This window comes from Onychostoma macrolepis, chromosome 01, assembly GCF_012432095.1.
Source record: "Onychostoma macrolepis isolate SWU-2019 chromosome 01, ASM1243209v1, whole genome shotgun sequence".
Classification (NCBI taxonomy): Eukaryota; Metazoa; Chordata; class Actinopteri; order Cypriniformes; family Cyprinidae; genus Onychostoma; species Onychostoma macrolepis.
In genome coordinates this window covers 7,537,995-7,564,746 of record NC_081155.1, presented here as the reverse complement: position 1 = coordinate 7,564,746, position 26,752 = coordinate 7,537,995, and the positions used below count along the sequence as shown (strand labels likewise).

At 38.0% G+C, this 26,752-nt stretch overlaps 2 protein-coding genes across 2 annotated transcripts in view; one reads left to right on the top strand and one right to left on the bottom strand.

Moving 5' to 3' along the window:
• LOC131537015 (hemicentin-1-like) overlaps positions 1-10,542 on the top strand; it is a 115,650-nt gene extending 105,108 nt beyond the window's left edge. Inside the window, exons 22-27 of the mRNA XM_058770228.1 lie at positions 4,507-4,764; positions 9,047-9,289; positions 9,371-9,473; positions 9,548-9,593; positions 9,750-9,824; positions 9,902-10,542. Coding sequence (XP_058626211.1) covers positions 4,507-4,764; positions 9,047-9,289; positions 9,371-9,473; positions 9,548-9,593; positions 9,750-9,824; positions 9,902-9,949 — 773 coding nt within the window. The 3' untranslated portion in view covers positions 9,950-10,542. The remainder of the gene's footprint in view (positions 1-4,506; positions 4,765-9,046; positions 9,290-9,370; positions 9,474-9,547; positions 9,594-9,749; positions 9,825-9,901) is intronic.
• Positions 10,094-26,752, bottom strand: part of LOC131521508 (B-cell receptor CD22-like) — a 29,020-nt gene continuing 12,361 nt past the window's right edge. Inside the window, exons 4-11 of the mRNA XM_058746333.1 lie at positions 24,000-24,254; positions 23,625-23,879; positions 23,260-23,514; positions 22,399-22,656; positions 22,220-22,304; positions 16,094-16,139; positions 12,421-12,465; positions 10,094-11,706 (exon numbers count right to left, since the gene is read on the bottom strand). Coding sequence (XP_058602316.1) covers positions 11,698-11,706; positions 12,421-12,465; positions 16,094-16,139; positions 22,220-22,304; positions 22,399-22,656; positions 23,260-23,514; positions 23,625-23,879; positions 24,000-24,254 — 1,208 coding nt within the window. The 3' untranslated portion in view covers positions 10,094-11,697. The remainder of the gene's footprint in view (positions 11,707-12,420; positions 12,466-16,093; positions 16,140-22,219; positions 22,305-22,398; positions 22,657-23,259; positions 23,515-23,624; positions 23,880-23,999; positions 24,255-26,752) is intronic.

The following is a 26,752-nucleotide window of genomic DNA, read 5'->3' as shown; positions in this document are numbered from 1 at the left end:
TACGTTTAAGGTCCTTGGGGTCAGATAGACCTCAAACTTTTACAGAGTGATTGCATAAGGAAATATAATTTTTTTTATATGACAAACTATATATAATTTTTATTATAATTTTTTTTTTTATTATTTACTTCTCAACTATACATTTATGCCATCTGCAGGTTAGAATAAAAACTTTAGGAATTACAGTTAAAGCAAGAAAGTGCAATGACCACATATATCCAGCAGAGGTCCATAGGGACTCATTCATTTTCAGTTCCGTTTCAAGTCCATTTTGCTTCATGTTTCACCTTCTCCTTGCAATTTTATGATATATATTTTGTGAATATATATTTAAACATTCTAAAATATATTAAAAATCTATATTTTTGTCAAAGGTTAGAATTTGTTGTTGTCTGGTGTCTTTTGAATTGACCTGCTTTTGCAAATTATGTTACGTAAATTTGCAGAAATGTCTCTCTCTCTCTCTCTCTCTCTCTCTGTGTGTGTGTGTGTGTGTGTGTGTGTGTATGTTATGTGTACCCCTTCACATTGTTATGCATTTATGTTCTATGCATTTTATTTGCCAAAATCAAAAAAAAAAAAAAATGCCCTGGACACGTATGTCACACCTCTGTCTGTCTGTCTGTCTGTGTGTGTGAACATGCTTGTACCATGTTGCATTTGTGCTCTAGTACCAGTCCTTCATTTATGAGTGGAAATTTTCAGTTTTATGCCAAATTTGTTGATTTTATATGCCAATTTCTATAAAAATGCACTATATTGCAGTCACGCACACTGTTCATTCATTCCACACGTTTTATTTATTTATTTATTTTTATTTATTTATTTATTTAAATTTTTCTTGTGGTTTAGACATCATAAATTAGCCGAAAAACATCTTTAGTAGCACATTAACCATGCAATCCATGCTGTTGTTTACATCCAAGTGTCTCCAATATGGTGCACATCCGGGTAACTGACTAAACTGTGACATATTGCAAATGCTCTATATTGTGCAAAAAAAATAAATAAATAAATGAATAAAAAATAAATAAATAAATAACAATGTTTCAATCCAGAGAAATTCACAATTTTAACCAATGAAACGGTCCATATCTTTATGTCACCTGTCAATGCCGTCACATCCCCCTACCCTTGGTTGACGGTAGACACTAGGGGTGTGCAGCGGAGCCATTATTTGTATCTGTATCTGTATTCGGATAGATCCGGAAGTGGGCGTGGCTTAAACCGGAAGTTCGTCAAATTACATGAAAATGCAATTTTAAATGCAAATCTGTTCGATTCGTAGTTTTCATTTCACAAATATGCCTTGTATAACTAAAGAAAATATTATTATTTTTATTAAAATTATAACTTTGTAAATATCTTCTATTTTAAACTTTATGAAAAAAGAAAAATAACTTTATTCTTCTTATTTTCCAGTGAAACTTTGTGTACAAATTTGACAAGAGACAAGCATCCACAATCTTAAATAAGAGCACTAGTAGAAAAAAAAAAGAAGCTGAAAGAAAAAAATAAATAGAAATGGAAAGAAAGTGTTCAGTAGACTGTCATAGCAGAATGACAATAAAGCTGCTGGAACTTTAAGTAACTTAGATTATGTGTTGCGGGAGTCTGTGATCATTTACGAGTTTTTCCATCAACAGAGCGCAACAAATCATTTGGACCCTCCAAAAGCCTCTATCAAACATCGCTTTTCTTCGTCTTGTATACAGGGGCGGATCTACCGGGGTGGCACGGGGTGGCAACTGTCACCCTAAGAAAAAGCTGTGCCACCCCAGAATTATCACAGAATAAAATATAAATGTAAGCAGTGCTCCATGTGCTACTTTTCAGCCGCGGCGATGACAGCCTAACGGGGGGGACAAGTCTTTCACGAAACTGTACACGACGATTCAACCCAGCAGTGTAGTCGCCTTCATTAACAAATGACTCTCATGAACCGGTTCTTTTTGAGTCAAAACCACAAAGCGCAGCCTGTTCACTAACGAATTGTTTTTACATTTGTTCGTGATTCAGATACTGCTTCTCTGTTTATTCAGAAGTCCTCTGAGAAATCTAATCCCGTCCAGATAAATCTGAGATTCATCCCGTAATTGTTTGGTGATCCGATTCTCCGACCGCTCGCTCCACTTTCATCACGGATAGAGGCCTTTCTGCCATATCGGACGAAACAATAAATGAAACCAATAAGAAGATGCCGATCACGAAAACTAGCAGAGTTAGGTAAGAATCTTGTATTGCAGTTTTCTCGATTGTTAACATAATATAACTGATTTTGGCCCATTTTCCCAAACCATTAAGTTCTTAAAACAAAGACACATTTCTCAAAAAAGTTTAACAACAAGTAAGTTAAACATTAGGTAGCAAAACTGATTACACCAATCAGAATCTCTGCATCCTAACAACGGAGAGGAGAGAGCTGAACGAATAATATACATGGGTTTTATACTTACACATTCAGTATAATTATATACAGTACAGTACCAGTACATTAGATGATGGAAATTTCACTATTGTATATGTACAGTAAACTGTAGCACGTTGTACACCTTCAAACGTGTGACTGTCAAATTTTGTTTGTAACATTTTTTTATGTGTACTGTATGTTTGCATACAGAGAAATGACTGCCTAGAGACATAGCTAGTCTTGTGTCAGGAGACCAGGAAACTACTATAGTACTGTATTTAGTACTGTAAGAAATTTGACCAAATGTACAGAGGAAGCAGAATTTACTTTTTTTTTTTTTTCCAAAAGTTCATTGAGGAATTATTATTATTACTATTATCTGTAATTTAAATTATGTTGTATACTGTAATAGACACTGAGCTGCAAAAGTAATTCCTGAATCCTAATAATAGCTTTTTGTTAAGTGTTATTGATCTCATGAGTGTTGACTGGGCAGGAAAGTCATCTGTGTATTTGAATTGTAAGCATTTAAGAATACCTGTAATAACTAGATTGAAAAGTTTGAAAGACAGATTTATGCTGGCTTGTCTTAAAGTCTTGTTTAAGAAACATAAATAGTTTGGTCAGTTAGATGTTCTAGATGTTTGCTAAAGTGTTGGTAGATGGTTGCTAGGATATTCTGGGTTGCTAGGCTCTTGCTATGCAGTTGTTGGGGTGTTGCTAGACTATTGATAGTGTGTTCTGGGTGATTACAGACATTCCCACCTCTGGTAATAACAGAAAATGAAACATTGTTTTCAAAACTGATCCAGTTTCAATGCTTTGCTATTATTGTTTTTCTTTCTAATGTAAATTCAAACGTGTTACTCTTAAACTTGCTCTTAAACTTGCACTAAAACGTGATTTATACCATCTAAGTAGCCTATGTAATATTAATAGAACCGCATGTCTTCTTTAATGATACAAGCTCAGAAACATTTATAACCTGTTGAAGTTTTTTTATATTGTATTGACTTGGTGCCATGATGGATATTGAAATGTTGTTATTTATTTATTTAATATAACAGTATAGATGATATTGGTAAGGCAATATTTGTGAACACAACTGTGCATGTCAGACAATAAATCCCCAAAACTATGCATGGGGGCTTGCTTTGGTGTTGCCACCCCTCGTAGACCCCATGCCACCCTAAAATTGATTTTCTAGATCTGCCCCTTCTTGTATAATTAAATGTAATGCCATTCACGAAAAGGGTTAATGTAATGCGTTTTTACAGTTGGATTTCGAAAAGGTTTGAAGTTAGGACCGTTTTTAGGATATATTTGTCGAATTGATATAACTCCAATGCTCTAATTTCTGAGATAGGCGCATTTACCCCAAGTCGGCTATTGATTTGCGCTCATTTCATTCATATAGGCTAGTTTACACTCATTCACTTTACACGTCCTAATGCCCCAGTATAGTGATGGGGACACTATACTGTAAAAAGCACCGTCCTTCGGATGAGACGTTAAACCGAGGTCCTGACTCTCTGTGGTCATTAAAAATCCCAGGATGTCTTTCGAAAAGAGTAGAGGTGTGACCTCGGCATCCTGGCCAAAATTCGCCCATTGGCCTCTGACCATCATGGCCTCCTAACAATCCCCATATCTGCTGATTGGCTTCATCACTCTGTCTCCTCTCCACCAATAAGCTGGTGTGTGTTGGGCGTTCTGGCGCACTATGGCTGCCGTCGCATCATCCAGGTGGATGCTGCACACTGGTGGTGGATAAGGAGACTCCCAATGTAAAGCGCTCTGAGTGCCTTGAAAAGCGCTATATAAATGTAAGGAATTATTATTATTATTTGTGATGGACCACAACTATTCATAATCATTTGCTGTGTATTCTGTAGCCAAAAATAGCCCTATAAAGCAAAAATGACTGCAGAGCTGCAGACGACAGCTCCCATGCTCAGTCACTGTGTCATAATGGTCAATTATGTTTTTACATTTTTAAGACCTTTAGTGGTGAAACTTACATATTGACCCTTTAGATCTTCTAAACATAGTATGTCAACTTTCTGATATTTAATGAAATCTGTTTTCTCTTGTAGATGCACCAAAGAACGTCTCAGTGTCCATCAGTCCATCTGGTGAAATAGTGGAGGGAAATTCAGTGACTCTGAGCTGCAGCAGTGATTCAAACCCACCTGCTCTGAACTTCACCTGGTTTAAAGGAGAAACATTTGTAGGATCTGGAAGAATCTACAGCATCTCAAAGATCAGATCTGATCACAGTGGAGAATACAAGTGCAAGTCCAGAAATATACATGGAAAGAAATACTCTGATGTTGTGACTTTACACGTTATGTGTGAGTCTTATTATAAAAAAATATATATACTGATTCTTGTTTTTTAGTTCATACAGATCAGTTCATTTCATTTTTATCAGGGTGCTATGTTTAGGTTCAGTAATTTTACTCTAATGGCAATGTATAGCTCCTTTTCTATGCAGTTAAAGTAAAATAACTGAACATAAATATAGTAGCCTGATAAAAATGGTCATTTTAGAAGAAAATTTCAGACGGCATTTAGAGGCTTTTGCATCTGAACTCTTCATATATATATATATATATATATATTTGGGGTGTAACGGTACACAAATATGAAGGTTCAGTGCATACCTTGGTTTTAACGTCATGGTTTGGTATGATTTCGGTACAGCAGTGGGAAAAACTAAACTTTTTTTTTTTTTTTTAAACGGTGGTTTACTGAACAAGTTGCTCTTTCTTTAAATACATACAATTATAGTTTACATTTTCTATATTTCTTAAGGTCCTTGCACACTGAGTCCGAAATGTTTGCATGCGTTTTTTTTAGGTTTTTTTTCATATTCGTCATCCTTTCCTATCAAAATGCTTGCTACGGATGCGAAAACGCAGCAAATCATAACTTTTTTTTTTACGACAGACGAAAGTTTTGGATGCAGTGTGTAAACATGATTGACATAACATGAGGTCGTATTTATTTTTTTAACATGCAAAAATTTCAGACTCAGTGTGCAATGACCTTAAGGCTAAAAGCAGCCAAATGTATTAAGCATCATAAACCCGTTTAGGCAAGAACCAGACATGGGTGTCATGTAGACTAATAAAATATGTTTAATGGGACTGAATTTGTATTTAACGTGATTACAATTTAATAAAACATTAGAAATGGATAATTATATAATGTTTCAAATAAAGTTAACAAAATAACCGGTTCCCATGTCTGAGCCGTGACGAGCCAATGGCTCCCATTAAACATATTTTATTAGTCTACATGACACCCATGTCTGGTTCTTGCCTAAACGGGTTTATGATGTTTAATACATTTGGCTGCTTTAGCCTTAAGGTCATTGCACACTGAGATAAAATAAATACGACCTCACCTCATGTCAATCACATTTACACACTGCATCCAAAACTTCGTCCGTTGTAAACAATCGGATCAGGTTCTGCATTTTCGCATCTGTAGCAAGCATTTTGATAAGGATGACTAATACGAAAAACCCCCGAAAAAACATATACGAAAATTTCAGACTCGGTGTGCAAGGACCTTTACCCTGGAGTTGGTTCACCCTCCGCCTATGTGTAAAAGGACTCCCTATAGTTTTAAAGGGGTCATATGACGTTGCTAAAAATATTTGTGTATTTGGTGTAATGTGATGTGTTTATGTGGTTTAAGGTTAAAAAAACACATTATTTTCCACATACTGTACATTACTGTTGCTCCCCTATGGTCCGCCTTTCTGAAATGTGTCGATTTTTACAAACCTCATCGTTCTGAGAAGTGAGGTGTGCTCTGATTAGCCAGCTATCCATTGCGTTGTGATTGGCCGAATACCTCAAGCATGTGACGGAAATGTTACGCCCCTTACCGTATTGTGATGCCGTGTCCTGGCGCGACGAGACTAAAACAATAAAACCCATTATAAACAAGGCATTTGTTGCATCCAGTGGGGACATAATTACTGATTATAATGACTTATACTGTCTTTTAGCGCGTCGCGTTGCATAGCGGACATTACCATGTAAACATTACTATGTCTGCATTTGTGATCGGAGAAACGACAAACAACAAGCGCTACTCTACACTGCTCAAAACTGGCGTTTGAATTGTCAGTGGCAAATTCTTTAAATAAGAAAATGTACTTACAGGCTGTGAGTCAGAAGTGCCAGATTGTCCTTGCAAAGTTGGAATTGCCCTTCTTTATAGAAACAGCCTTTGTGCACAGCTGGCAGGCTACTCCCAGGTTCAGGAAATAGTCCACTGTTCTGGAACAGTGTTGTAAATACACTGAATACCACTGATTTCTAATTGTGTCCTCTTTTGGAAGCCCAAACAAAGTGCTTTCGCTTTCACAACAAAACACAGCGTCTCCAGGACATGACGCCGGCAGCAGCAACAACACTACAGCGAGAATAAAAATCACACCCTCTTTCTTTGCGTATACATTTGGGCGTTGTTATGCAAATCTTCCCACACAATGACGTAGACGTGGGGGCTGGTTAAATGAGTCGTTTTAGGAAGGCGTGAACAAGTCTTAACTTTTATAAAGAATATCTCTTTGGGTTTGAGACTTTAGTCTTTGCAACTTTAGGGATCTTATCTATGCATGAACAGCTTGTAACACTCCAAAGAGAAAAGAAAACATGAAATCGCATCATATGAGGGTTAAGCATTAGTTGAGGTAGATTTTTATCACTAAGAAAAATGTTTAACTATAACTGAATGTATTTAAAGAAAGAGCAACTTGTTCAGTAAACCACTGTTTAAAAAAAAAAAAAAAGAAGTTTAGTTTTTTCCCCTGCTGTACCAAAATCATACCAAACCGTGACGTTAAAACTGAGGTACGTACCGAACCATCATATTTGTGTACTGCTACACCCCTAATATACACTGAACAAAATTATTAACGCAAAACTTTTGTTTTTGCCCCCAGTTTTCATGAGCTGAACTCAAAGATCTAAGACTTTTTCTATGTACACAAAAGGCCTATTTCTCTCAAATATTGTTCACAAATCTGTCTAAATCTGTGTTAGTAAGCACTTCTCCTTTGCCGAGATACTCCATCCACCTAACAGGTGTGACATATCAAGATGCTGATTAGACAGCATGATTATTGCACAGGTGTGCCACAATAAAAGGCCACTCTAAAATGTGCAGTTTTACTGTATTGGGGGGGTCCGAAAACCAGTCAGTATCTGGTGTGACCACCATTTGTCTCACGCAGTGCAACACATCTCCTTCGCATAGAGTTGATCAGGTTGTTGATTGTGGCCTTTGGAATGTTGGTCCACTCCTCTTCAATGGCTGTGCGAAGTTGCTGGATATTGGCAGGAACTGGAACACGCTGTCGTATACGCCGATCCAGAACGTCCCAAACATGATCAATGGGTGACATGTCCGGTGAGTACGCTGGCCATGCAAGAACTGGGATGTTTTCAGCTTCCAGGAATTGTGTACAGATCCTTGCAACATGGGGCCGTGCATTATCATGCTGCAAAATGAGGTGATGATCGTGGATGAATGGCACAACAATGGGCCTCAGGATCTCGTCACAGTATCTCTGTGCGTTCAAAATGCCATCAATAAAATGCACCTGTGTTCGTTGTCCATAACATAAGTCTGCCCATACCATAACCCCACCGCCACCATGGGCCACTCGATCCACAACGTTGACATCAGCAAACCGCTCACCCACACAACGCAATACACACTGTCTGCCATCTGCCCTGTACAGTGAAAACCGGGATTCATCCGTGAATAGAACACCTCTCCAAAGTGTCAGACGCCATCGAATGTGAGCATTTGCCCACTCAAGTCGGTTACGATGACGAACTGCAGTCAGGTCGAGACCCCGATGAGGACGACGAGCATGCAGATGAGCTTCCCTAAGATGGTTTATGACAGTTTGTGCAGAAATTCTTTGGTTATGCAAACCGATTGTTGCAGCAGCTGTCCGGGTGGCTGGTCTCAGACGATCTAGGAGGTGAAGATGCTGGATGTGGAGGTCCTGGGCTGGTGTGGTTACACGTGGTCTGCGGGTGTGAGGCCGGTTGGATGTACTGCCAAATTCTCTGAAACGCCTTTGGAGACGGCTTATGGTAGAGAAATGAACATTCAATTCACGGGCAACAGCTCTGGTGGACATTCCTGCAGTCAGCATGCCAATTGCATGCTCCCTCAAAACTTGCGACATCTGTGGCATTGTGCTGTGTGATAAAACTGCACATTATAGAGTGGCCTTTTATTGTGGCCAGCCTAAGGCACACCTGTGCAATAATCATGTTGTCTAATCAGCATCTTGACATGCCACACCTGTGAGGTGGATGGAGTATCTCGGCAAAGGAGAAGTGCTCACTAACACAGATTTAGACAGATTTGTGAACAATATTTGAGAGAAATAGGCCTTTTGTGTACATAGAAAAAGTCTTAGATCTTTGAGTTCAGCTCATGAAAAATGGGGGCAAAAACAAAAGTGTTGCGTTTATAATTTTGTGCAGTGTATATCTATATTACAATATATATATATATATATATATATTGTTTTTTTTACAAATTTTAACAGACCTTGTCAGCAAATCATTTGGTGATTTTTTGTTTTTTTAGACTCTCCAAAAACTGTCTCAGTGTCCATAAATGGATCTGGTGAAATAGTGGAGGGAGGTTCAGTGACTCTGATCTGCAGCAGTGATTCAAACCCACCTGCTCTGAACTTCAGCTGGTTTAAGGAGAATCAAAGCTCAGCTGTTGGATCTAGACAGAGTTTCAGTGCTCTACAGAGTGGACGCTTCTACTGTGAGGCTCACAATCAACATGGATCTCAGAGATCAGACGCTGTTACTGTCACAGGTGAAACTTTGGTTGAGCAAACCTGTATAACTTTCTTCAGTTTGGACAGTTAATCTTAGCTGATTTGTTTCTCTCTTTCAGAGCATCACAGATCCAGTTGGCATGCAGCTTTGGGCATCACAGTGGAATGTGGAGTATCATTAATCCTCATTACCATCATTATCATCATCATCCTGTTCATAATGTGAGAACCACAAATAGCTTTGATATTTTCAAATGCAGTTGACTATATGCTGTTAATACCTGTCATTATTACAGAAAGAAACGGAGAAGTTTTAAATCTGAATACATCACAATGACACAGGTAAATCATCCAGATATACCTTTACAGAAAATCAATAATTCAGAAAATCAATCAATCATTCATATATATATATATATATATATATATATATATATGCATTTTTCTTTTTGTTGTTGTTGCTATATATTTGTGTAAGTCAACTTTCTGTCTCTGTAGATCTCTGATTCCAATGAAGAAACACAAAGACTTGAGCTCAAGTCCACAACCTCTGACCTGTACGGCACACTCACAGTAAGTGAGACGTCGAAGTCAGATAACATTAACAGATAACAGATCACATGACTGATCTCTCACTCTCATTCACACAGACCGTTCATCCCAGACCTCCTGAAGACTCCTGTACCACAATTTTATAATGTTGTTGATGAACTTCAGTCAGTCTTTCTTCATGTAATTGCCTGTTCACATAAATAGGAAGATGCTGCAGTAAGAGGCGGGGCACAATGGAACCAATCCTGAGCTTTGTGGGGGAGCCACAGATGATTGACAGGGATCATTAGTGTTGATTCACTTAAATGTTTTATTTATTCATAGTTTCAGAAACATGATGTAACAGAGGCATTAAAGTAATGTAAAAAGCTGGTGGATCATTATTGGATATAATAAATATAAACGTAGTTGGATACAATCTAACTGATTTCGCATTATACAGCATTATACTGCTTTTGAATCAGAATTGATCATTTTACCCTGCAATACTGAACAAAATCATAATTGTGCAGCTTCGCAGTGGACAATGTATCATTTTATGGTCTCAAAGTCCTTGATATTATCACCTTCTGTTATTCTGTCTTTAGTGTTTCTGTAACTTTCCCCCACAGTTTTATTTGTGATCCTCTCATATATGTTTGTACAAACCCTCAAACTACCAACAGAGGTCACCATTGATGTGCATCAGCTGTAAATAACAACTGAAAATATTTACAAAATAAACAAAATGTATATTCCATGAACTGGTGTGTTAAATTATTTAATGTATATAGATTGTATTATGTTTTATTCTAATTTAAGCTTTGTGTTATGTAAATTATGCTTGTGCATGTACATATGCCTCAATTGGTTTGACTTCATAATGGGAAATACACAGAGATAAATAGGTGTTATTCTGAATGTCAAACATTAAGCTAACTTAGCCACACTCAAAACCTGCTCCTACAGTATACACACTTACAAACACACACACACACACACACACACACACACAGACAACAAGACACATCAACAACAGCAACCAATGAAACAACAACACTGATCAATTTGGGGAAAAAAAGAAATATATACACACCCTTAATTTGGGCACACAAAGACATTAATAATCAGCATATAAATCTCAACAACGGGCACAATCAATACAAAGCTTCATCCATGGCTCCCAGCACACACTCTGACGTGAACAAATAATGCAGCTAAATTCCTACTTTTTTGACTATTGTTTTTGTTGTGACTTTAGTTGCTTGTGTTTTGATTTCATGGGATTATAACAAAATGAATAACACATCACCCATATAATGAGAAAAGATTCTGAATGAGATCAATGAATCAGATTATTACATGATGATTATGTCATCACCTAAACAAATGTGATTTAAAAACACATTTTAACAGTCAGAAAAAAAAAAAAAAACTAATGTTAAAAAAGTGAAGGGTAAAATAAAGGTGACCATAGTCACCATAATGGGTTAAACAAAATATTGTCAATAAAACATCAACCTCTAAACCTTCTCAATATGATCTTCTGTAGTCGTCTGACAGAAATAAAGTCAACTTAGGTAGTCATGCATGAAGCTGGTGATGCTGATTGTGGAGTTGTTTAATCATCCTCCGAAAAAAGAAAGAAAAAAAGAAAATTCCTTACAATTACAACAACATGAATTTATCAAATTCCAGATATGTCTTGAATTATTAGTTTAGTTTTCTCACCCAATTAAACTGCATTACATTTTTCTACATTTATCCTTAAACAACAACAAATGTATTTTAAGAAAATATAACCCATATATAATAAATTCACATATAATTATCAATATATGAACATAATATGTATTAGAACTGTAGATCAATTCAGTGAATGGTGTTCTGGAGGCGACGCAGCAATCAGGCTTGGTTACAGCTCCTGTGGAGAAAAACATCATTCTGTTCATGAAGACAATGGCACAAAAATAATTCCAGAATCCAGAAGTTTAAATTTATAATAATAATAATAATAATAACAGTAGTAGTAGTAGTAGTAGTAGTAATAAACGATAACACACGTTTAACACAGAAATTCTTTAATCCACTCAACAATGGATTAGTCGCACCTTCCCAACTGTGGATTACAATTAATTGAGTAGCTCACTAAGGGGGCGTTTGCAAAAGTGGGGGTAAAAAAACCTAAAAAAAAAAAAAAAAAACGAAAAAATCAAAACTTTGTATGCACTGGCAGTTCATTTACACGACAACAGGGTATTGGTGGTTTGAAAATGCAAACTTTTGAAAACAAGTGCAAGTTTTTGAAAAAAATTTCTGTAATCTGTCTACTAGCAAGTAATAAAATAATAAAAATGCTCACAACTTTATTTATTTTTACTATTTTGGGCAAAGTACAATTTCCATACACAGTCTCAACAACCATATCAATTTGCAGTTGCCCAGTTGTCTCTGAAAAGCATCTCAATCCACCTTCTGAAGTACTTTGAATGATCAGATTTAAATCTGTCTCACATGGATTTTCACGTTTAGAAAAGCTCTGAGGATCAAGCTGTATTTATGTCCACACAGAGATCAGCAAACTTCAGAGGTCATGTGATCATCTGTGATGGATTATCTGCTTTGACTTCTCACTTACGTCGAAAGTGCTGCACAGATTTGCATCTTCATTGGGATCAGAGTTCTGCAAGTCAGAAAAACACAAACATTGTCAGTTCATGTTTGAAATCTGATAGCCTGGTAGTGAAGTTTACCAGAAGTGTAGTCAAGACCAGACCTCCAAAACCTAAACCAATCAGGACCATAGGTGGGGTCAAGACCAAAACCATTCAAGAGGGTAGTTAATGAGATAATTAAGTGATTATTTAAATGATGAGTGATCATTAGTAACAAAAAGCTGCTGTTAACAAGCATAATCACGGAAGGATCAGGTGTTCATCACTACTGCTCAATCAATATTAATTACTTAATTATCTCATTAACTCTGTTTCAGTGTTAATTTAACATTCTGTAGATTTGGGCAGTGGTGTATAAAGTACCTGAAAGCCATACTTATGTAAAAGTACAGATGTCTTACCAGAAAATGACTTTGGTAGAAGTTGAAGTCACTGTTTAGAACATTAAAGTATGTGATATTTATTGTGCTTAAGTATGAAAAATATATATATTTTAAAACTTAAACGTACTTAAGTATTGAAAGTAAAAGTACAAGTAACTGAAAAATGGAAAAGAAGCAAATAAATATTTATATGAAATGTTCATACACAGCTTGAGTAGCAAGATTGTGTTCAGTTTTAACTATTTTTTTGTATTTTTGGGTAAGAATAAGAAGCACTTCATCCGATACTTAGTGTCTTTCATTCCAACATAAGAAAACACTTCTGGAATATGCATCTCAAATAGCATTTAGATGTATTTACACAGTTTGATGTATCTCAGAAGGGACATGGATGCATTTAAACTGCAGTTACAGATGCATAAATAGGCCATTTTTTTTTTTGTTTGTTTGTTTGTTTTTTTACATAAAATGTTGAATACTGATATTTGACATGAAAAAAAATGTCGAAATGTGAAATTAAAACCACCAGTAGGTGGCAGCATGTGACTGCTAATGAGTGAGTCATTGAGATTCAACTGATTCATTCAAACAGCTGATTTATTTAGAAACAATGGATTTGACTGTTTTAATGAGTGAATCACTGAATCATTTTTATCAACCGATTCGTTCAAATAGCTGATTCATTCAATAAGTAAACACCTGTAACATCTGCTTATGATCCTTGATGGTTGTTGGGACTTTATGTCTTAAGAGACCCTTTTAGCCTTTTGACATTTGCATATAATTCACAGCCTGGCCCCACATTCTACCGTTATATGGGTGCTAATGGCCAAGGGTGTTACAGGGAAAACAGATAAAACTTCTCCCACACCAAAAGCTTCTTCTCTTTACTGTCGGTGCCCTGGAGACACACTTATCACCTTGGAAACCTCACGACTCCCCTTCCGGGGGGAGTCCGATCTTCTGGCAGTTTTAAGTTCAGTAACTTTGTCGATTCACTTCGGACTAATCAACCCATGGCTGGAATGACGAAGCTTTCACTCCTAAAGGAATCCACCAGGAATCTACGCATTATACATGCACCAGGATGCTTTACTCAGCACCCACAAAACCCATGCAAGTAACCGCTTGTTAACTACTTAGATGCGCTTCTAGGCTTTGACCCCTTTTAATTAAGGTGATGTGATTATCTGATGGTTCTTAACAGGTTGTAGTTAGCTGATGTCTAAATCTTGCCATGACAGTCTCTCTTGCGCGCGAGTGCTCCCTCTCTGTCTCTCTCTCTCTCTCTCTCTCTCTCTCTCGCCATGCCTTCCTTGCGTTGGCATCTATGTTTAATGTGTGTATGTCTGTGTCTAGTTCGATGTTGCATGTTCCCCTGTAGTGTAGTTTAATAAACATCCATATGTATTCACACTTGGTTGTCTGTGTCTGCTGCTCTCAGAACGAGGTCACTTTAACGTCCGGTCTTGTTACATGCTCGGGGAGCAATGTTTCAGTAAGGAAATTATTTGTCGTGGCCAGAGAAATAATTTTCCTTAGAGTCAATAGACGGTCCGTACTGCGGACGAACTAATCATTTTATTGTACTATTAATGCAGTTAATTCCTGAAGATGGATATATAATTGATAACAACCCGTTATGATTAATTATGTTCATCTCACTTAGAACAAATATGCTACACACCGTTCATTGCTCAGAGACGCAAAACAATGCTGTGATCTTTGTTTGTATTTTCGTTGGCAAAATTGAGCAAAAACAAGCAATATTATGTCTAAAATGTAAGTCACTTATTGCTTTACTGATCTTGTATAAAATGATTATTAAATGTGTTATCATGCTGATATCTGCAGAAAAAAAAATACTAAATTAAATTATATAAATATAAAAAGCATACAGAAACATTTTTGCCGTCTACAATTTAGAATGCCTGGAATTTTAATAAATCAACATGTGTGAACTCTGTGAATGATTTGGTGATATAGCCTACTTGATAATGTCAGATCGCACATCATTGCAACAACACTTACAGTTACCATATTATTGCAGAAGATATACTGTATATCACACACTCGACTTAAGTTGAAAATGAATCATCCGCGGTTGTGCGCGCACTTATTTATACATGAGCAAAGGTGTTTTTAGGAGTCTAACTTGCAAGCACCAGACCACTGATTCGTCAAACATGCTTTCCTGCAGTCCGTGTTCTTCTGACTTCTGACTATTTTGTAGTAAGTAACGAATATGCTTCAAAGAAATGTATCGGAGTAAAAGTATACATTTTAATTAGGAAATGTAGTGGAGGAAAAATAAAAGTTGGCTGAAATATAAAAACTCAAGTAAAGTATAGATACTCCCAAAAATGCTTAAAGGAACACTCCACTTTTTTTGGAAATAGGCTCATTCAAGTTAATAAGTTGAGTTTTACCGTTTTGGAATCCATTCAGCTGATCTCTGGATCTAGCGATAGCACTTTTAGCATAGCTTAGCATAGATCATTGAATCCGATTAGACCAGTAGCATCGCGTTCAAAAATGACCAAAGAGTTTCGATATTTGTCCTATTTAAAACTTGACTCTTCTGTAGTTATATCGTGTAGTAAGACTGGCGGAAAATGAAAAGTTGCGATTTTCTAGGCCGATTTGGCTAGGAACTATACTCTCATTACCATGGCCACAGCAGGCGCAGTGATATTACGCAGCGCCTGAAAGTAGTCCCCAGCTATATTATAACTAGTTACCCAGCTGGGGACTACTTTCAGGCGCCGCGTATCACTGCGCCTGCTGCGCCATGGTACGGCAGCAAAGTTCCTTGATTATTACGCCGGAATGAGAGTATAGTTCCTAATCATATCAGCCTAGAAAATCGCAACTTTTCATTTTCCGCCGGTCTTAGTACACGATATAACTACAGAAGAGTCAAGTTTTAAATAGGACAAATATCGAAACTCTTTGGTCATTTTTGAACGCGATGCTACTGGTCTAATCGGATTCAATGATCTATGCTAAGCTATGCTAAAAGTGCTATCGCCAGACCCGGAGATCGGCTGAATGGATTCAAAAACGGTAAAACTCAACTTATTAACTCTGAGGGAGTTGGAGAATGAGCCTATTTCCAAAAAAAGTGGAGTGTTCCTTTAAGTACTGTAACTAAGTATTATTACTTTGTTACATTACACCACTGGATTTGGGCATGCACATCTCTACATGCAAAAAAATAAATAAATAAATAATAATAATTGTGATCACTCACCGTAGAGTCCTTCATAGCAGATCTTCTGTTCATCTTTTTAGTAAGACTGTCAGAAGAAAGATGAATAAACATCACATTTACATAGTTCCATGTGTGTGTGTGTGTGTGTGTGTGTGTGTGCCTGTTTTTCTATTCAGGTGGGGACTTAAACCTGAATACAAACAGACTCATGGGGACTCGTGTCACAGTAGGGACCTAAATTGAGGTCCCCACAGGTAAACAAGCTAATAAATCACACAGAATAATTTTTTTTTTTTTTATCTAAAAATGCAGAAAGTTTCCTGTAAGGGGTAGGTTTCATGTGTATGTGTGTGTGTGTGTGTGAATTATATTAATTTCTTCCAGTTTTCACATTCAGCAGCAGCAGCTCTTAAAGTAATAGCAGCCAAACAACCTAATAGTCCAGCTTCTGTGATGTCTGTAAATCAAAGAATAAAAGCAAAAGAGGAAATTCTTAACTTGTAGCTTTAAGGATTCATCTATATTTAATTTAGAATTTAGTGTTGATAAATTTATTAAATTTCTACATATTTCCTACTTGCTGAAGGGCACAGGTAAATATGGCATTTATTATAATGGGTTCATGTGAAGATTATTTTAATTTCAATTCAATTAAAAGTTATATTTAAAGTCTAATAAATGTTAAAATTGATAATGTTGAATTTGATGTTGAATGTTGAATGGTTATAGTCAATGGTTAAATATTAGGGGGAAAATACTAGAGACATCAGTATATTTGTATGAGTGATACTCACCTTCAGCCATAAAAAAGATGTCACTAAACAAATATTAAAAATATGCTTTCTTTATGTTGTTTCTAGATTAATTTGTCATTTGAATGTAAAATTATTCCAATATGAAAATTATATTTAAAAACTTTAATGTTAGGTGGGATTAATCGCATTTAATTTTAGAGAAACAAAAAAGTTGTTATTAAATAGTTGATTTATTTGAATTGATTGGCAGCACTAATATCATCATTATCCAGTCTGTCTGGAATGACTTGAAGAAACAGAACATACTGAGACAGACTAAACCGAAGAATTTTGACAACGTCTCCAAGATGCTTCAAGAAACCTACCTGCAAATCTCCCTGAAAAGCTATGTGCAAGTGCATCGAGGGCAAAAGCTGCTTTAAACGCAAAGGATGGTCACAACAAATGTTGATTTAATTTAGTTAATAGAAGTTCATTGATAAAGAAAATATATTTATGGCATTATTTTTGACCGCATCCTCATTTTACAGCATTTTTACACAAGTACCTAAAACTTTTAACAGTACTGTAGCTTTGCAGGTAGGTTTCTTGAAGCATCTTGGAGACGTTGCCACAGTTCTTCTAGATTTAGTCTCAGTTTGTTCTGTTTCTTCATGTCATTCCAGACAGACTGGATGATGATGATGAGATTAGATCTTTGTGTGCAGCAAAAAAATCTCACTGGATTATTACAATTATTGGCAAAATTAATGTTTGGCAATGTAAACTGATATTTCCTACTAACACACTGAAGCAAAAAATAGAAATAAGCGACTTAAAACCATTTTTAGCAGGTGAAATAGTGTGTGTGTGTGTGTGTGTGTGTGTGTTCTAAATTCCCCATGTATCTTTATAGTGGAAGGACTTTTATTATGAATGTGTGCCGTTAGTTGACGTTAGTTTCCGCTATTCCGCTTTACTTTCACTTTCACCAGTCGCTTGCTCCGCCTTTTCTTCAGGTGTTATTGTGCGTGATTGAATGTAAGTTTATTTAATCATTCCTGATTATAAGCCACCGATGTTTAGTTAATCGTTGTGTTTAAGTATTCATCTTGTGTAATCGACACTTAAGTATTCAGACCCTTTGCTGTGACACTCATATATTTAACTCAGGTGCTGTCCATTTCTTCTGATCATCCTTGAGATGGATCTACACCTTCATTTGAGTCCAGCTGTGTTTGATTATACTGATTGGACTTGATTAGGAAAGCCACACACCTGTCTATATAAGATCTTACAGCTCACAGTGCATGTCAGAGCAAATGAGAATCATGAGGTCAAAGGAACAGCCTGAAGAGCTCAGAGACAGAATTGTGGCAAGGCACAGATCTGGCCAAGGTTACAAAAAAATTCCTGCTGCACTTAAAGTTCCTAAGAGCACAGTGGCCTCCATAATCCTTAAATGGAAGACGTTTGGGAAGACCAGAACCCTTCCTAGAGCTGGCCGTCCGGCCAAACTGAGCTATCGGGGGAGAAGAGCCTTGGTGAGAGAGGTAAAGAACAACCCAAAGATCACTGTGGCTGAGCTCCAGAGATGCAGTCGGGAGATGGGAGAAAGTTGTAGAAAGTCAACCATCACTGCAGCCCTCCACCAGTCGGGGCTTTATGGCAGAGTGGCCCAACGGAAGCCTCTCCTCAGTGCAAGACACATGAAAGCCCGCATGGAGTTTGCTAAAAAACACCTGAATAAGATTCTCTGGTCTGATGAGACCAAGATAGAACTTTTTGGCCTTAATTCTAAGCGGTATGTGTGGAGAAAACCAGGCACTGCTCATCACCTGTCCAATACAGTCCCAACAGTGAAGCATGGTGGTGGCAGCATCATGCTGTGGGGGTGTTTTTCAACCGCAGGGACAGGACGACTGGTTGCAATCGAGGGAAAGATGAATGCGGCCAAGTACAGGGATATCCTGGACGAAAACCTTCTCCAGAGTGCTCAGGACCTCAGACTGGGCCGAAGGTTTACCTTCCAACAAGACAATGACCCTAAGCACACAGCTAAAATAACGAAGGAGTGGCTTCACAACAACTCCGTGACCGTTCTTGAATGGCCCAGCCAGAGCCCTGACTTAAACCCAATTGAGTATCTCTGGAGAGACCTAAAAATGGCTGTCCACCAACGTTTACCATCCAACCTGACAGAACTGGAGAGGATCTGCAAGGAGGAATGGCAGAGGATCCCCAAATCCAGGTGTGAAAAACTTGTTGCATCTTTCCCAAAAAGACTCATGGCTGTATTAGATCAAAAGGGTGCTTCTACTAAATACTGAGCAAAGGGTCTGAATACTTAGGACCATGTGATATTTCAGTTTTTCTTTTTTAATAAATCTGCAAAAATGTCAACAATTTTGTGTTTTTCTGTCAATATGGGGTGCTGTGTGTACATTAATGAGGAAAAAAAAAATGAACTTAAATGATTTTATCAAATGGCTGCAATATATCAAAGTGAAAAATTTAAGGGGTCTGAATACTTTCCGTACCCACCGTATATATATATAGATATATATATTAGTGGTGTCAAAATTAGCGCGTTTACGCAGGCAGATAATTTTTTTCAGTTTAACGCGTTAAAAATGTTTAACGCAATTAACGCAGGGGCGGGGCTACGGTTGGCCACCCCACTCAAAACTGCTACTTCTGTCACTTTTTCTCTTGACAAGAAGTGCATTTATTCAGTCGCAGAACGTCTTTACAACCACATCAAACGGGAGACGTTTCAGACACGCGCTCAACTTCACTTCAGTTCCGCTCTCGTTTGACTCGAGTACTGGGCTCGCGCTCTTCCATTGCAGCACAAAGGCGCTGGCCATAACCTGTATTCTTTTATATCAAAACGTGAAATAAATTACGTGCATGCAATATCGTGGTCAGTTAAGTCATGAAGTTACCAAAAAGGTGATTAAAGCTGCCTTAAAACTGTGCATGCATGTAATATATTTTATATGAGTCACATTTATGTACATGTCTCTAAAATGGTTTTCAAAAGTGTCCTGGAGCAGCCCAGCACTGTCTCCCTCATCTAACACACCCGATTCAACTCGTCAGTTCATTAATAGAGACTTTAAGACCTGAAGTGGGCCAGAAAAGGTGAAGAGAGTTGACAGAAAATATGATGCGTGTCAGATCCGTGCTATGTTCAGCAGCGACAGCTCTTAAAAAAATAACAGTCAAAACAACCTAATAACCAGCTGCTGTGATGTCTGTTCGTTACAGGACAAAATAAAAAAAAGTGGAAATCAATAACTTTTATAGCTTTAAGGATTCATCTGTATTTAATTTAGAATTTAGTGTTTGATAACTTCAATTTCTGTATTTCTGCTGAAGGGCACATGTAAATATGACATTTATTATGGGTTTATGTGAAGATTGTTTTAAGTTCACTTAAATTAGAAGTTTTTTTTTTTTAAAGTCTAATAAATGTTAAAATTGATAGCTCTCAATTATACTGTAATGTTGAATGGCTATAGATCGTAATCTATATATAGCTATAGTCTATAGGCTACAGTCTGAATGGCAGTTTTATAGAGAAATCAGTAGTATTGGTGTCAGTGATACTGTCCTTCAGTCATAAAAAAAAGATGCCATTAAACAAATATTAAAAAAATATACTGTCTTTATGTTGTTTGTACATTAATTTGAAGATTGAATGTGAAAATATTGCAATATAAAAGTATATTTAAAAACGTTAATGTTAGGTGGGATTAATCACGATTAATCGCAATTAATTTCAGAAAAAATGTGCGATTAATTAGTTTTTTGGTTTTTTTATCGACTGACAGCACTAATATACAGTGGGTACGGAAAGTATTCAGACCCCCTTAAATTTTTAACTCTTTGTTATATCGCAGCCATTTGCTAAAATCATTTAAGTTAATTTTTTCCCTCATTAATGTACACACAGCAACCCATATTGACAGAAAAACACAGAATTGTTGACATTTTTGCAGATTTATTAAAAAAGAAAAACTGAAATATCACATTGTCCTAAGTATTCAGACCCTTTGCTCAGTATTTAGTAGAAGCACCCTTTTGATCTAATACAGCCATGAGTCTTTTTGGGAAAGATGCAACAAGTTTTTCACACCTGGATTTGGGGATCCTCTGCCATTCCTCCTTGCAGATCCTCTCCAGTTCTGTCAGGTTGGATGGTAAACGTTGGTGGACAGCCATTTTTAGGTCTCTCCAGAGATGCTCAATTGGGTTTAAGTCAGGGCTCTGGCTGGGCCATTCAAGAACAGTCACGGAGTTGTTGTGAAGCCACTCCTTCGTTATTTTAGCTGTGTGCTTAGGGTCATTGTCTTGTTGGAAGGTAAACCTTCGGCCCAGTCTGAGGTCCTGAGCACTCTGGAGAAGGTTTTCGTCCAGGATATCCCTGTACTTGGCCGCATTCATCTTTCCCTCGATTGCAACCAGTCGTCCTGTCCCTGCGGTTGAAAAACACCCCACAGCATGATGCTGCCACCACCATGCTTCACTGTTGGGACTGTATTGGACAGGTGATGAGCAGTGCCTGGTTTTCTCCACACATACCGCTTAGAATTAAGGCCAAAAAGTTCTATCTTGGTCTCATCAGACCAGAGAATCTTATTCAGGTGTTTTTTAGCAAACTCCATGCGGGCTTTCATGTGTCTTGCACTGAGGAGAGGCTTCCATTGGGCCACTCTGCCATAAAGCCCCGACTGGTGGAGGGCTGCAGTGATGGTTGACTTTCTACAACTTTCTCCCATCTCCCGACTGCATCTCTGGAGCTCAGCCACAATGATCTTTGGGTTCTTCTTTACCTCTCTCACCAAGGCTCTTCTCCCCCGATAGCTCAGTTTGGCCGGACGGCCAGCTCTAGGAAGGGTTCTGGTCGTCCAGAAATTCTGTCTCTGAGCTCTTCAGGCAGTTCCTTTGACCTCATGATTCTCATTTGCTCTGACATGCACTGTGAGCTGTAAGGTCTTATATAGACAGGTGTGTGGCTTTCCTAATCAAGTCCAATCAGTATAATCAAACACAGCTGGACTCAAATGAAGGTGTAGATCCATCTCAAGGATGATCAGAAGAAATGGACAGCACCTGAGTTAAATATATGAGTGTCACAGCAAAGGGTCTGAATACGTAGGACCATGTGATATTTCAATTTTTCTTTTTTAATAAATCTGCAAAAATGTCAACAATTCTGTGTTTTTCTGTCAATATGGATCTGTGTACATTAATTAGGAAAAAAAATTAACTTAAATGATTTTAGCAAATGGCTGCAATATAACAAAGAGTGAAAAATTTAAGGGGTCTGAATACTTTTCGTACCCACTGTATATATATATATATATAAGGACACGTTTAACTGAATATTTAATAAATACAGGCTCTGACATGGACATCTTACCAAATGTACACTGATGCTCCAAAAACAACACCACCAACAGCCACACCAACACCAAAAGCTTTAAACCACAAAATCCATCTGGCTGCTGAAATACGGACAAAAACACAACAACTGTTCATTAGGACTAAATAAGATGAAATATTCTGAAAAAATGCATATTCAGGTGCAATAATACTCACACATTACACATAAAGTCACAGCATCAGAGTATTTCTCTCCATGTTTATTTCTGGACTTGCACTTGTACTCTCCACTGTGATCAGAGCTGATCTTTGAGATGCTGTAGATTCTTCCAGATCCTACAATCATTTCTCCTTTGAACCAGCTGAAGTTCAGAGCAGGTGGGTTTGAATCACTGCTGCAGATCAGAATTACTGAAACTCCCTCCACTATTTCACCAGATCTATTTATGGACACCGAGATGTTCCTGGGAGGATCTAAACAGAAAAATAATATATGTCATTTACGATCAAAAATAATTTGAGATCAAAGATGTTTAGATAATGAGTTTTCATAACCAGTTAAACCAGCAGTCAAGAACCTATGGCTCCTGAGCCACACCTGGCTCTTTGAAAAAAATCATGTGGCCCACCAAGTCTTGTCCACACACAAATGATTGATAAAATTTAGACACATCAACAGAGATCAGCTTTGCGGAAAAATCAGGGTCAATTACAAGTCCATTCTTGTACAGTGTATTTAAAGTTAATGAAAAGTTTATAATAATATATTTAAAGTGTACCAGCCAAAGTGCATGTTCAGTGTTGTTCACAAGTGTCACAACACATAAAAAGTGACTGGACTGAAATATGTTGTTTTACTAAAACTGATGCTCTGCTGTGCCAAGAGATATTTAGAAACATTCCACCGCATATACTTTCGCTTTTGCTGCAGATACCTTTTTGTCCTATAAACATATTGTATTTATGTCCATACAATAATCCACAGAGTTTCAATGGGCTGGACAATTTAAAGTTATTAAAAAAGAAATATGGAATAGAAAAGAAATATAAAAAAGAGTTAAACCATCATTAACTCACACATGACATTTAAAGTCACAGCATCAGAGTCTTTCTCTCCATGTTTATTTCTGGACTTGCACTTGTATTCTCCACTGTGATCAGAGCTGATCTTTGAGATGCTGTAGATTCTTCCAGATCCTACAAACGTTCCCTCTTTAAACCAGCTGATTTCTGCAGGTGGGTTTGAATCACTGCTGCAGATCAGAGTCACTGGATCTCCCTCCACTATTTCACAGCATGGACTGATGGACACTGATAAGCTCCTGGGAGGGTCTAAAACAAATAAAAAAAATCATACTTATCATTTATAGTCAACAATAATTAGAGATCAAAGATGTTTAGATGATGTGTTGTCACAACCAGTTAAATCATCATTAACTCACACATTATGTTTAGAGTCACAGCAATAGAGTATTTCTCTCCATGTTCATTAATAGACTTGCACTTGTATTCTCCACTGTGATCAGAGCTGACGTTTGAGATGCTGTAGATTCTTCCAAATCCTACAGTTGTTCCTCCTTTAAACCAGATGATTTCTGCAGGTGGGTTTGAATCACTGCTGCAGCTCAGAGTCACTGAATCTCCCTCCACTATTTCACCAGATCTATTTATAGACACTGAGATGCTCCTGGGAGGATCTAGTAACAATCACCAAACTTATTGTGACAAGGATGAAAAAACATTTTTGTACTACTGTACCAATGTTTACTGAAAATCTGGAATGTTCTACAGTATCTTATGTTTTATAATAAACTCACACAAGACGTTTAAAGTCACAGCATCAGAGTCTGTCTGCCCATGTTCATTGATGGACTTGCACTTGTATTCTCCACTGTGATCAGAGGTGACCTTTGAGATGCTGTAGATTCTTCCAGATCCTACAAACATTCCTCCTTTAAACCAGCTGATATCTGCAGGTGGGTTTGAATCACTGCTGCAGCTCAGAGTCACAGGATCTCCCTCCATTATTTTACCAGATGGACTGATGGATACTGACGCATTTCTGGGTGTAACTAAAAATACAAAAATTAAATATTCTCATCCAAAAGACTTCTTCTTTTTTTTTTTTTTCAAATATAAGTACAAATAAAAATAGATTGTATCTACAGTAATTGAAAATAGCAGGGTTTTCTTTGCACTAGGTATAAATAGTTGTATGCTATTTATATTTAGTGCATATAGTGGCAGATACTGCATCTCAGTGCATTGCAGTATATTATACAACAGTATAAGAACATTGTCAGGGCTACACTGTGTTAATAAGCACTAATAAGCAAAAGTTTTTAATCCAACAAGGGTAAATTAAGGTGACCAGACGTGCCACTTCCTGGGGACATGTTCTGCACAGGATTTCTTAATTGCCTAAAATCACCAGGTGTTGGTTGTTTGCATTGTGCCGATTGCCTTGTTGGATTTACCCTAAGGTGACCAGACGTGCCACTTCCTGAGGACATGTTCAGCACAGGATTTCTAAAATCCAACAAGGGCAATCCAAACACTCATGTAGCACGTGTAGACATACTAGATGACAGACCAGACAAATTCAAAGTGAACACACAGAAACTTAAATACATAGACAAGGATAATTAACTAGACATACCTGAACAGAATGACATAATCAATACAATATGGTGAAAATGGAAAACAAAGTTCAAATGAACAGAAACCTTGACAGAACGCCCCCTCCTGGAGCTGGTGGTAAGGGAGCCCAGGGTGGAGATGGAGAGCCGATGAGCCAAGGCAACACTGAGAATCTGGAGGGACATGGCAAAGCTGACAGTTCTGGTGACCAAGGCGTAAGTGGGGATCCGGAAGGCTGCGGTGGGGCCAAAGAGACAGAGGACCAAGGTGGAGCTGGAGGGAGGGAGGAACCCAACAGAGCCAGAGGGACGAGGGAGCCCGGCAGAGCTGGTGGACTAACGGGCTATGATGGAGATGAGGGAGATAGGAGCCAAGGTGGAGCTGATGAGTAGACAGGCTGAGGTGGAATCTGGGTCTCTGAGGGTGGAGGAGGAGACTAGGGATCTTCCAACCACAATGGTGCTAGAGACTGACATGCCCATGGCGAATCCCCACCACAGATGGCAAGCTGAGGATGAGCTGATGGACTGATGGAAACCAGCGAAGGCGGGACTGAGGAGCCAAGGTGACAGAAGAGCAGAGGTGCGAGATGGAGGCTGGGTGGGAGTTCATGATAGTCTGGGTTTTCTAGGATGGTGTATGCTGCCCACACACACCAAATAGAGACCCCTGGTACTGGGAGTGCTATGGATAGGGGAACAACCTCCATGGTTGTGACAGGACAAACAGACAGTTCGGGCACAATCTCCGTGGTCGTGACGGACCAATGATGGTGGAAGAAGTATAGGAATATCTGCGTATATATCCATAGTTTCCTCTGAGATCAGCCTCAGCATACCCTCAGCGGTAGACCAATGGGTGGGGTTTTCCTCCCAACCCTCGAACTCCACTGTATCCTGCACCGCCACATGCGTTATTGCCAGATCACGCACCTGTTCAGACAATTGAAGAGTCTCTGGCTCTGGGGTGATCCTCAGCTCTGTCACTCCTTCTGGCGATGGCTCGTTGGTTGTGGGAACTTAAATATACAGACCCAACCACAATAATTGTCTAGACTACTAGACACACCCAGGGCACCTTAAAGGGGTCATCGGATGTGAAATGTACTTTTACATGTTGTTTGAACATAAATGTGTGTTGGCAGTGTGTGTACACAACCACCCTATAATGATAAAAATCCACCCAGTGTTTTTTTTCTTTTTTTAGTTTTCTACTACAATCATTACCCCTTTCTCAAATCAAGCCGTTCTCAGCTTCTTGTCTGTGTGACGTCACACTGACGAAGGCCGCTCCCATGATAGTTGATTGAGAGTAGTGTTTCAGCACAGACTGGACTGGTGTCTTATCTTAGACCCGCCCTGAGTGAGCTGTCATCAGTCCACCATTGTTTCAATGTTGGAGCAGATGTAGACAAGAATGACTCCTAAGCGATGGAAGTGTTTTGTTGTTGGATGTAATAATGAACATAGCAGTCGTCATTTACTCCCAACATCTGAGCCGCTGAAGACGCAGTGAATTACATTTGTTTGTGAAGGGAATGCACCCAGATCTACCTAAATGCGTCTATGCTCACGCAAATCATTCATGATACAGCTTCACCTACAGGAGAAGTTAGTATACAGTTTTTTTTTTTTTAATGAATCTTTGCAAATAGCCTTTCCTAATAACATGCTGGTTAGCAAGTTTCACGATGAATGCAGCTAAAGTTTACCGTCTCTCAGAGAGCAGCTCAGAAGAGAGGGGCGGGGTGAGCAGAGCTCATTTGAATTTTAAGCAGCATGCAAGAATACAGCTTGTGTTAGACAGATCTGTTTTGACAGGGTAAAAAGGGTGTTGTTTTACACTACCATTGAGAAATTTTAACTTTTTTAAAAACTTTTTAAACTACTATTTTAGCGTCCGTATTTATGTTGAATTTATTTTTATTTTT